We start from the raw sequence: 12,072 nt of genomic DNA, 5'->3' as shown, positions 1-12,072 counted from the left end.
ATGGAAAACACATGCAATAAAATTTTTCCAAAACTTGTTTTCTGATTTAGCTCTGTGACCTGTTGCAATATAAGGAGAAAATAAGCAAATTCTCCTTGCTATTGATGTGATTTATTTTTCCTGTAGTTCATTTTTAACCAATATTGTAACACTCCTTCTCTGGGGGAAAAAGAGCTTCTAACTGGCTCAGCCCATCAGGTGAGAAGATGTCTCAAGGACCAAAACTTTGGTTTCTCTGGACTAGATTCACTGTGTGAATCTCAGTCCTCTGCTCTGTATGAAGTCGAGATATGATTTCACACTTCAGTTACAGTAGCTGGGTTCTTGGGAAAAAGGGGAATGTCTTTTGCATGTGACCCCTTGGTTAAAAGCAAGTTAGAACAAGAAAAAGCAACTGCAAACAAAACTTTGCCTTTATCTAGCTAGTATTGCTTTGCAGAGATCTTAGCTCTTTGGTTGTGACCTTTCGGACTGAAAAAAAATCATTTCCTTCCTGTTTGACCAGCTCACTCAGTGACCTTGCCCAAGTCAGTTTCCTTTCCCTGCCTCACTTTCTCTATTTATGCAACAAATAATACTTTTCCAGTGTCCAGAGGAGAGAACAGGACCGTTTTCAGGACCTCTTAGCAATATTTTCTCCTTTTGTACATTAGGTGATTTAATTCTGTAATAATACTGATTACTTGTTTTAAAAATATATATATACTAAGAAAAAAATCAGCATTGAATCTTCATAGGAGTCTTAAAGTGGCTCATCCCCAGCTTGGAGTTAGCTTTTTGATAGTTGCCATGTTTAGCTGCCTTTTTCCAACAACAATCCCAAACTCACCCCAACCCTCTTCCTATCCAACTCCCCTTTGGATGGGACATAAGAAAACATAGCTCTGTGTTTGAATGCCTTTGAAACAGAAGCCATTTTCACCATTTCTAAGGACATTTCTGTTCCTTTGAACTAGATTCTGTTTCTTTAGTCCCTTTCAGATTTTTACCTGAGTATCTGAGGAGAGTAGTAAATGTTTTTGCATGTACACATGTACTGAATTTTCTGTGCCCTAAAAGCATAGGAAGCTTTCTCTGTGATCAATAATCTCTCCTGTAGATGATAACATTTGCCAAAAGAAGCACATTGTAGGGTTATAAATCGTAGTCAGCCTACAGTCTTCCTTAGTGTAGCATTATTGAATTTGGACTCAGTTTGATGTGGTGGAAAGAGTCATAGATGGGAAATCAGAAGACCTGAATTCAGATCTTGGCTTTTCCACTCACGGGCTGTCTCGCCTATCCTTAGCCCAAGGGCCTAGCTCCCTCCTCTGTCTAGTGAGGAGGCTTAGATGGCCTAGATGACCTCTCAGGTTCCTTCTCAGCTGTAGAATCCTGTGAGCCTGTGATAAAGGTGGGCAGAGGCATCCTTGGATGCACCTTAAGGAAAGGTGCTGTTGGGATACAAAGGAATACTGCCTGAAATTCCTTTGTCTTCCTTCTCTCTATCTTAAAAACCATGGATCCCAGGGCACATCTCCTGTACAGGATGTTGATTTGTGGTGCGGTTTGAGCACTGGTCCAAGAGTCCAGAGCTTGGCATTTGGTGCTGGCCGAATCTTTTTGCCTCTTGCTCTCAGTTTCGTCTGCAAAATGAAGGAGTTGGGTGCAACAATCTCTGTGGGCCCCTTGCAGCTCAACAATTCTATGATTTCTGCTCATGTTAACTTCATGCAAAATGAATGTGTGCATATGCAAATCAATGCAGCTCTGTTGATTAATTTTGTATGCAAATTAGTTTGTGTACAGATATGTATATGCCTGTCTGTGTTTGGTCTTAGTAGAGGCAGCATGGTGTAGTGGGGAACATGTTGAACTTTGAGTCAGAGGACCTGGGTTCAAATCCTGCTGTGCCACTCACTATCTGTGTGACCTTGGGCAGGTCATTCACCGTCTCTGAGCCTCAGTTTCCTCATTGCAAAATGGGGAAAGTAAAGCTTGCACTACCTACCTCACAGGGTTGTTGTGAGGAAGGCGCCTTGCGCTATATTCTTCCTCCTCCCCCCCCATTAGATTGTAAACCCCTCGGGGGCAAGGACTGTGTCCTTTTTTCATCTCTGTATCCCCAGAGCCCAGCACAGTGCCTTGCACTTAGTCAGCCTTTCTGTTGAATTGAATAACACCTTGTATTCACATAGTACTTCCCTTCTGAGACCCTGAGGTATGTTGCACGTACCAACCAACTTTGGGTCATCTAAGCCAATGGGAAAGGGAAAGCAGGGGTCATTGAGATCCACAGAGAATGTAAAAATCTCCTTTCAATCCCATCAGCCCATACATCTTTGTACGTAGTGCACGGCACTGTCTACGGCTGCTTTACCTCCTCCCTCCGTCATCTCCCCCACCACCCAATCTGTTTTACAAAAGAAAAGTGGCTTTGACCTGGCCAAACTGACTTATTTTCCCTAATGTATTTGGGCAAAGTGACTTAGTAGCCAAAAGGCCAGCAACAGAAGCAGAGGAGGAAGCTGGGGCTAACGTAATCCTCCAAATGGTTAATGGGTCTGAGTAATCTGAAGTTGATGGGCTTGTATCATCCTGTGTATCGATGATATAGATGAACCTGTATTTTTGTCCTTTGTATGTATGGCTACCTTTTTTTGGTTTGTTTTTCAATATATCTAACACCCCCAGAGAATGATATATATGAGAATGCCTTGTAGAAAATAAAGAATTCCCCATGAAGCGGGAGCAAGCTATTCGTCGGCTTTTGCCCTTCTCCCAGTGATTCAGTCAAACGGAAACCTTCCTTTCCCCCTACACCCACAGAGAACTTGTCTCGCCTCAGTGCTGTGTCTGAACCTTCTGGGTGTGTGTGAATGTGTGGATATCAGTGCATACACTCGGAAAAGAAAAGGGCTTTCTATGACCCAGCCAAGGGATCCTGCCTCCATGAGGGCATGGCAAGGCATATCGTTACCCGAAAACATCTTATGGAAATTAAAGAATGGAATGAACAGAAGAGCTAGACTTATTTCATCATAGGGAACAGTAGTCCACAGGTGTCCTGGCCATCTGTAGGGTAATACTGCTTCCCAGCCTGTGAGGAGAGCCTGGGAAAAGAGCCCAGAGGGTGGGTCTCCCGGACTTTGTCTGAGGGCCTAAGGAAGAAGGTAGTGGGAGGTCCTCTTGATCCTCTGAGTCCTTGAGACAGCTTTATTCTATGTGTGGTCACGGAGAGAAATTGGTTCACTTCTGCCCTGGATACAGTTTATTTCCCTAGGCCTCCTGTTCCACCCAAGTCAGTGGCCCAGCCCCTACCTTCTAGGAACTGCATTTAAGGCATTTCTGTTTCTAATCTTCATGCTATAGTGTGGTGCTCCATCAGAGTTAGGGATTTCAGCTAGTAACTCAAAGTCCACTCTACCTGCCCAGGCCTAGGGAACCCACTTCAGCATTAGATGACCCGAATTTTTTTCTCTCTTCATTCAGACTTCTGGCACCTGGCCATGATGGGGTAGGAGGGGAGGCAGAGGACATGGGTTCTAATCCCCTTCCCTTCTGGAACTCAGTTTCCTCAGCTCTAAAATGGGAGGGTTGGACTAGCTGGTCTATAAGCAGCTGAGGCCCTTCTGCAGGCCGAAAGAAGGAAGTCCCGTCGTCCTCCTTGCTCTTCTACTCCCCTACCCCTCACCCAACGAGGACTTTGAAGTGAATTCGGGTCCCCAGGGAGAGAGAGTTAGTTACTATTTACTTACCTTCTTTGCTGGACAGCCAGCTTTAGGCTTCCTGGGCTCCACTTTTCTACTGTTTTCATCTCACTGAAATGGGAGACTTCATTTTCTGAGTGCATGGTGACAAGCAACTTAATCATCTTTGTTTTCTGAGGATCCCTAGCTCTGATTACCTACTTGACTTCTTAAAGTCAGTCAGTCAGTGAGCATTTAAGTACCTGTTATGTGCCAAGCACTGTAAGTGCTGGGGATACAAAGAAAGGCCCCCTCAAATCTCCCTCCCCCCCCCAAAAAAGCAGTCCCTGCAATCTGGGAGTTTACACTCTAGTTGGGGACACCACTTGTAAACCACTGTGCATATACAGGGTAACTAGGAGGTCGTCTCACAGGGAAGGCACTGAGATTAAATTTGACTGAGAAAGGCTTCGGATAGGAGGTCACTTTAGGTGACGCTTAAAGAAAGCCGGGAATCTGAGGGGTCGAAATAGGGAGGAAGAACATTCTGGGCAGGGGGATGCCTAGTGAAAATGCCCTGAGGTGGGACATGGAGTGTGGTGTGTGAGAAAGCCAGAAGGCCAGTGTCCCTGGATGGTGGAGGACATACAAAAGGGCGGATAAAGTGTAAGAAAGCTGGAAAGGTGGGCTCCATAGGGAGTCATGGGAGCCGATTGAATAGGTAGAGGGGTGACAGGCCTGACTTGCCCATTTGGGAGGATCGATTGGACAGCTGAGGACGGATTGGAAAGTCAGTCATCATCTCTGAGCCTCAGTTTCCTGGTCTGTCAAATAGGAAGGATGATGTCTGCCTGATGTATTTGACAAGGTTTTTGTGAGGCTAAAAGAACTGGTAGATAAGAGATTACTTCAGAAAGTTAAAAAGAACTACAAGGAATTCAGTTTCTCAAAGGATAAACCATATTAAGCTCTGTGGGTAGAGAGCTGAATACAGAGGCAGTCTGGCAGAGTGGATAGAGAGCTGGTCTTAAAGTAAGGACTGAGTTCTAGGAGGCAGTGTAGTATAGAGGAAAGAGCCCTGGCTTGAGGAGAAAGGACCTGGGTTCAAATCCTACCTCAAACACTAATTGTATGACTTTGAGCAAGTCACATCATTTCTACCTCAATTTCCTTAATTGTAAAATGACAGTAAGGCCCCTTCCTCCTCTAGGTCCATGATCCCGTTAATCCCTGCTCTTAACAAATACTGGTTTTATGACCGTAGGCAAGTACTTTAATTTCTCAGTGCCCAGGCAGCTCCCTAAAACTGAATTGATGAGCAGATACCTAGCAAGATTGGTAAGGAGAATTTACTCACTAGGAGTTCTCATCCAGTGAAATCACAAGTCAGCCAAACTCCTCCCCAGGTGAATGTAAGAGTTGTGTGGTACTATGGGAAACATATTGGCTCAAGAGAAAGAAGCTGTAGCTTCAATCCTGGCTAGCGGGCTAGTGTTTATGGTGCAGGGGACGTGTTATCTCATTGTCCTTACGACAGCCATGAAGGTAGGTGCTATTTTTGTCCCCATTTTACGGATGAGGAAACTGAGGCAAACAGGTGAAATGACTTACCCAGGGTCACACAGCTAGCAAGTGTCTGAGGCAGGATTGGAAATCAAGCCTTCCTGATTCCAACTCCCATACTCTATGCACTGCAAATCACTTCGCCTCACTGAATCTCATTTTTCCCATCTGTAAAATGAACGGATTGGACTGACTGACCCATAAAGTCTATTTCCAGCTGTGACGTTTCACGATCTTGTGAATGAATGGAAAACTAATTTCTCCTGAATTTTTACCACGGGCTCCATGAGGTGTGAGAGGCACTATCCCAGATGGGGACTTTTCAGACCCTGAGACCCAGAATATTAGCAGGTTACAAATGACCAGATACAGGAAAACTATCAGGATTTCCCTAAGTAAATTCTCTGAGTTCCTGGCCATTGCCTCCCAGGATAAAAAAACAAACAAACAAAAAAAAAAAAAAACAGGTGACTTGCACTAAAGGACCAGAGTATGCTGTCACATCCATCCCCAAGACACTGTCTTACCAAGATCTAAGAAACCCACATTTCAGAAATAGGGGGAAGAGAGCTTCCTGTGGCAGAGAAACATTCCATAGAACTGTAATAGTGGGGGGAGGGGAAGAGGAAGCACTTGGCCCGTGCAGGAGTCTGAAGTCCTGGGTTCTAAACCTCATTCGTCGTTCACGTGCTGTGTGATCTTGAGTGAGTCATTTCTCCACTCTGCCTCAGCTATAACATGAGAAGTTTGGATAGGGTGATCTATGAGGTCACTTTTGGCTAGAAAAGTCCAGATTCTAGTCAAGTCCTCACCGACGATAATGTGTTACCTTGAGCCACCACTTTGGGATGTGGGGAGAGAAGAGAATGCAGCAGTTACAAGACAGTGAGAGGCTTTCACGTGGCCGGTGGTGGCATAATTGGTTCACGTCAGGTGGCCTCCTGGCAGGCCATATGAGACAGCGGACACGGCCCTGGATTTGGAGCTAGAGGACCTTAATTCGAATCCTGATAATATTTGTCAGTTGGCGCTTAATAGACACTTGTTCATTTCCCTCCCTCCCTGCCTTTCTTCCTTCCAACACCTCCCAGAGTTTTGGTGAGGATCCCATGAGATGATATTTTTAAAGCCCTTAGCCCAGTGCCTGTTGCACAGTAGGTGCCTTGCCTTCCCTTCCTCTCCCCCACCCGTTTCTTGGCTCTCTGATCAGCAGGTTTGGGGACAGGAGGGGATCCTGTGCTGGTGGTTGTGGTTGGGGCCTCGGGAAAGAGGGCTAACCGTCAGCCTCTGGCTTTAACTTCTTGTAGCTTCTTCCCCATGCTCTCCTTTTAAATGGCCTGCCTGGTGAGTAACAGCCACGGGAGCAGGTGAGTGGATGGGGGTGGACGAAAGGCTGGCAGCATGGCTGGGTCTCATCTGAAAGTTTTGCTTACCCTTCCTGCTTGGTTCTGTGTGTGCTTTAAGAGGGTCCTGCCCCTTTCCCCCTAGGGCTGGTTCTCTCTCTCATTCCATTTCCTTTACATGGTGCCCGTGATGGAGGGAGAGGGGTTTTCACATGCTTCAGTCATTGGGTTTCCTGCTGGCCGAGAGATTCTCAAGCTGGGTCTAAGAGGCACCCCAGGCTCCTGTGGGTGGGAGCCACCTTCTTGCTTGGGTGTTAAGTTTGGCCCATCCAACAGCTGGCCTCACTTGGGCATCTGAAAGTCACTAAGCTGCCCATTTCATCACATGTGGTCAGTCGGATCGCCTTCATCATACACTCAAACGAGCTGGGCGGGCTGGTCTGCTGCTCAGGAGCAGAAGGATGGTGGCCTCAGGCTCGTGCGTCCCTGCTCTCGTGGGATGTGCCTAGGTTTGGTGTGGGCTGGGATGTTTCTTACTACGGGCAGGACTTGGAGGAGGAGGGACAGAGCTGGGGGCAGGGACAGGGAGGCCACATTCTCTGCACACCCGGCCTTCTTCCTTTACCTGCTGTGCTGCTCCGCCTACCACCCTTACCTGCCCTGTGACAAGGATGCCGTTGCGTGGAAGGGGCCAGCCTGCTCGCCTCCTGGTTATGTAACTTTGGCCACATCTGTCTCCTCATTGACTATGCTTGTTAAAAGTTTCTTTGAATCGGTACTCTGAAAGTTCCTTAAGAACCCGTACTGTTTCATATCTTGCCATGGTACGCCCAACACTTCAGACAGGTGCCCAGCACATAGTAGGCGCTTTGTAAATGCACGCTGATTGATCGAGGGCTTCTCTGAGCAGTAAGCACTCACTCCCACCTCTGCATGTTACCTCCAGGGGCAGGTGGCACGTCCCCATTGCCTCCCTCCCCACGGCTACTCTCGTGGAATGGGAAGCCCTAGCCCCGAGCAGGGCATGCAGTGGGACTTGCGGGGTCCAGAGTTGCCTCACGTCCTTGCTTAGAGGTGTTACAGCTCTCTTTTCTCTCTCTCTCTCTCCCCCCCCTTTTCTCTCCCTTTTTTCCTCCAGGGCATCGAGCGGCTCAAGAATGAAGACCCAACTTGGGAGAGGACCGTCAGTTGGGAAGGGATGAAAGCAGCTTTTGGCGGCGATTTCTCCCTGAACTGGTTTAACCCTTTTTCAACCGTGGCCAACAAGACGGACGTAGCTCTTGCAGCAGTGGCCTCAGGAACGGCCTCGGGAAGCCGGGAAGGGTGCTCAGAAGGTTGCTCACAAGACTTGGATGAGTCTGAGGAAGTAAAATCATAAAGAGGCTTAGCCAGTGTGATGGGGATGTTGGAAGGGCCTGCAGCCCCAGTGATACGCTTTAGAAAGAAAACCCAAAGCAGGAAGGAAAAGACTTCAGCTTATGGGATTTCCCCCAAAACCTCCAGTCTGGAAAGACCATTCCCTTTTAACCCATTCCTCCTCCCCTTCTTACTCTTGAGAGAAGAAGGACCAGCCTTTCTCTGTGGTTCTCTGAGAACGTGGCCTTGCACTTAGTGTCACGTTTCCCTGTCATGCTGGACACTGAGCTGTTTTTCTGGCCACCGTTCTCAGCTTATTACCATCATCAAAGTAGATCCTGGAGGCTGACTCCTTTTACCTCTGCTTCTCCTGGGAATCCTGTCCTTCTGAAGAACCAGAGAGACTAGACTCATTCCCAGGCCCTTGGAAGTGGAGCTCAGGAAAGGCAGACCAGAAAAGAGCCCGACAGGAGTCAGTGGAGAAAGCTGGAATGGAGGAAGGGGTTAGAAGGGAGAGTTAGGCTCAAAGCCTGATGGCAGGGCCCTGACTCTTGAGATTTGTGGCCCCCAGTCACATCCCTGACTTCTGGAGGTTGGCACTAAGTCTAATTCGTCTAGAGTAGATAGAAATTAGGAAATAAAAGCACTTCCCCAAATGTGGGAGCGTTTCAGGGAATATCTCCTGTTGCAAAGGGGAGAGAAGGCAGGGCAGGTCACGATAATTTGCTGTCTTGTGTTTCTGTGTACAATGGCCTGACTTCCTCTTACCTTGGGCTCAGACTTAGAAAAGTCAACCCAGAGGGATAATAGCCACTACAAAAAGGAACGTCCCACTATTAGCTAATTTTTTAGAATGCCTGGCCACCGATTGGCCCAGAGTGCAATATATTACTCACAAGAACGTCAGGGGTTGTACCACTGAGGTGGCATATTTGTTTTCATGTCTCCAGTGGCAGGATTAATTTAAAAGAGAACTCTAGTGATGAATTCAACATGTACAGTACTAAGGAGATTAATTTATGCATATGTGCACTGGGAGATATGGCTCATGTTGGGAACATGGCACAGGAAATCAGCCCACTGATAGGTGATTCTCATTGATTAGTCAGCAGGGTTTGGCTGGCACCAAAAAAAAAAGCTTATGTCCAATATATCCAAGTGCCTTTATCAAGATGAACAATTTGGAGATTATATTACCTTATGAAATAATGGGTAAGTGTGAGTGTTAGTGTGTTACATGTAGGAAAATCCATTGAAGGGCAAGGGCATAATGCCAATTGATGGCCTGAATGTTTATGTTCAACCTCTCTGCTATTGGGTCTTCTGTCAGGGCTCTTTAGTTTAAATCTCCCTTACAGGGAAAATTCACCAATTCACATAGGCTAATGGGACCCCCAGCAGATTTTAAAGAAAACCTTAAAAGCAGTTCAGGTCTTTACAAGAAAAAGAAAAAGAAAAAGTCAGCCTCCAAAGAAGGGTCCCAGTTAAAGCAGTTAGGTTGGCATATTAAAAAAGCAACAACAAACTTTGTATCCAAGAAACTTGTTTCCTCCTCAAGTGGATGGGTGGTACCTTTGATGTGCTCCCTCAGTCTAATCAGAGAGGTGTCCAGCTATTGTTTGGATGCAAAAGAAAACATTGGATTTTCCTTCCATGTGTCTTGTGGGTCACATACACACACATATGCACACACACACACACACACACACACACACGCACAAACGCACACATGCATTACCACTTATTGTCTTCTAACATCCCTGGCCACACCATCTCCTGGTCAGGTGTGATCCTGGCAACTGGATACTGACTTGTGACAATACAGCTTTGATGGGGCAGAAATGCTCTTGCTTTCCATTCAGTCATAGCCTCGCCTCACCCCCCAACTTAAGAAAGGGGAATGGTCTTTCTGCCTAGTGTTCCCACCAGGCCCCTTGGTATGAGGCCGAGTCATCACCCCTTAGCCAGATGTCATTCAGAAACCTAACTATCCACCCCTCCCCCCAACTCCCCCTGTGATTTAACCCTTCCCTTCTGCTGACTAAGGCTGCTGGGCTTCAGTCCTGTTTTTCTAGTCCCCGTTTAGATGAAATCAGCTGAAAACTAACTCAAGTTGCCCTGCCAGGATTTGTCTGAGCTGGCTTCAAACCTGCCCAGCAGCTGCAGTATACTACTCTATCTTGGTTCTAAGTTCAAAAGAAGGCATGGTTGCCCCACTTAATAAAGCCAGATCAGATTTTTTTGTGATGTGGACATAGGGCAGTCTTCATGTCATGGTTTTCATGGATGGGGAGAGAGAGAAGATAGCAAAACAACAACCCTGTCAGAATGAGGCCATGTGAAGGATGATAAGTAAAGTGGGTGTTGGAATCTCTTTTGTTACCACTAACCACAATTAGTGTGCCTCTTACTGATGTGACCAGCGAATCTGGGGAATGAATAACTCAGTAGATTGTAGCAGCTTCCACCATAAACACACAGAATACAGAACCCCAGAAGGTCACTTCCTCCTTTGGCCCCTTAAGGTTTTATGAGGCTTCTGGGTTGGCCTTTTGATTTTCTCAGGAGCAGCTTTATTATTTATGAAATGAGAACACCCTGAGCCTCAGATGGCTCTTCGGACCAGATAAACTTAAATTTAAGACTGGTTGCTGAACTACGCGTCACTCGGTGGTTAGGAATCCAGTGTCATTGTCTGAAAGCAAAAGGAAGGAATTGTTCTCTGAGGGTACGGACCAGTGTTGTCCTCCCATTCAGCAAGAGGCAGCTTAGGACTTAGAGTACAAGTTTTATACCAAAGAGCCAGCCTACCTGTGGAAGTGTTGTGGTTCTTCATGCAGTCTTTGTGTGTGATAGAGGAAGTAGCATTAGGGACTGACTTAAAGGAATTAGGTAGAAGGAAGAGCCTACAAGTCTGAGCTGCAGAATTTATCTGGGAGGCCAGGCTTGGGACAGTCGGCCCCGCAGCCTCTCCAAAAACAAGTGGGCAGTCCACTCATCAGAGGTGCACTAACCTATTTGTTCTACCTCTCTGCCCAGCAGGGAGGCGCATACCCTAAAGCATGGACCTAAAGCAGGATCTTGGTGTGGGGCTCACCCTTGAGATGGCAGCTAGGGCCTTGTTCACTGTCTTATCTGTAAGAGCTGAACAATTCCCAATCCCCTCATCTGCAGACCAGAAACAGCAGCCTCGGTCCTATTACTGACACCCGGTCTAGGGTGCCGATACCTGCTGGGCTTTCCTTTGCATCTGATCAACTGTCCTCTCTGGCTACCTGATGCTCAGGCCTGAGGCAGAAGTGTTGCTCTGTCCACAGTGAAGTGAACCAAAGCAGTTTTGGACACGGCCACCCACCGGGGGACAGGGTTGCAATTGATCCCCAGCTACAATTCCTTGGCCGCAACTGAAAGCTCAGTCTTCAGGATTTGCAAAAGTTCTTAGGGCCAAGGGAATCATGAGATGGGTTCTGCTGTTAGAAAACGCTGGGCTCAAGTGTTTGCCTTTGGGTGTGAGAGGAGAACCCCTTAGCTTGGAGTTTGGGCCTCTACATTGGCATCCAGGGCCATTTTCTTTTGTGTCCAGGAACAAGAGAGCTCTCTTGGAAGCTGGTCCTCTCTCATCCTCCGCCTTCTGTATGCCTGTCTAAGGCCCCTGGCTGGAATTATGCAACCTTCTGAGAAGGCCCATCTGGGCTGGAGGGGAGGGGTTCTTTCATTTCAGGGGTAGAAAATGAAGGGGTGTCACGCACCTCCAGAGCCCACAGGTGCTGCTCCTCAGTTCCAGCCTCCAAATGTTTTCTTGTGCTCTTGGTGTCTGTAATAATGTTTGGTGCCTTGGAGAGTTTCTTTATTTACTAAAACATGTCATTTCTCTCACTGTTGGCTCAGCTGTGTTATTTATCACCAGCAAGGGTGGAACCACCACCATCTTCAGTGAGCAGTCTATAGAATCTTTCTAGGCTCAAGCTCAGCCCTGTGTAACCAGACCCAGCAAGAGTTAGAGAGCCATAAGGGGAAGGAGGGCAGGGGTGGTAGAGCACGGCTCCTGGTGTGAAGGACAGGCAAATTATGGACAGTTACCCTTAGTTGACTCAACATGCATTTATTGAGTGTCTGCTGTATGTATAGCAGGTCTGACCCAG

The 12,072-nt window shown here is 47.1% G+C and overlaps 1 protein-coding gene across 3 annotated transcripts in view; it reads left to right on the top strand.

The window, feature by feature from the left end:
- The window catches only part of ZDHHC3 (zinc finger DHHC-type containing 3), a 67,168-nt gene extending 55,362 nt beyond the window's left edge, over positions 1-11,806 (top strand). For all 3 annotated transcript variants that reach the window (XM_027871903.1, XM_027871904.1, XM_027871905.1), the window contains exon 7: positions 7,713-11,806. In XM_027871903.1, the coding sequence (XP_027727704.1) occupies positions 7,713-7,952 (240 nt within the window). In that variant the 3' untranslated portion in view covers positions 7,953-11,806. The remainder of the gene's footprint in view (positions 1-7,712) is intronic.
- The last annotated feature ends 266 nt before the right edge of the window (positions 11,807-12,072 follow it).

Source organism: Vombatus ursinus, unplaced genomic scaffold (genome assembly GCF_900497805.2).
Source record: "Vombatus ursinus unplaced genomic scaffold, bare-nosed wombat genome assembly UNPS02014799.1, whole genome shotgun sequence".
In the NCBI taxonomy this organism is placed as follows: domain Eukaryota; kingdom Metazoa; phylum Chordata; class Mammalia; order Diprotodontia; family Vombatidae; genus Vombatus; species Vombatus ursinus.
This window is presented reverse-complemented; position numbering and strand designations above follow the sequence as displayed.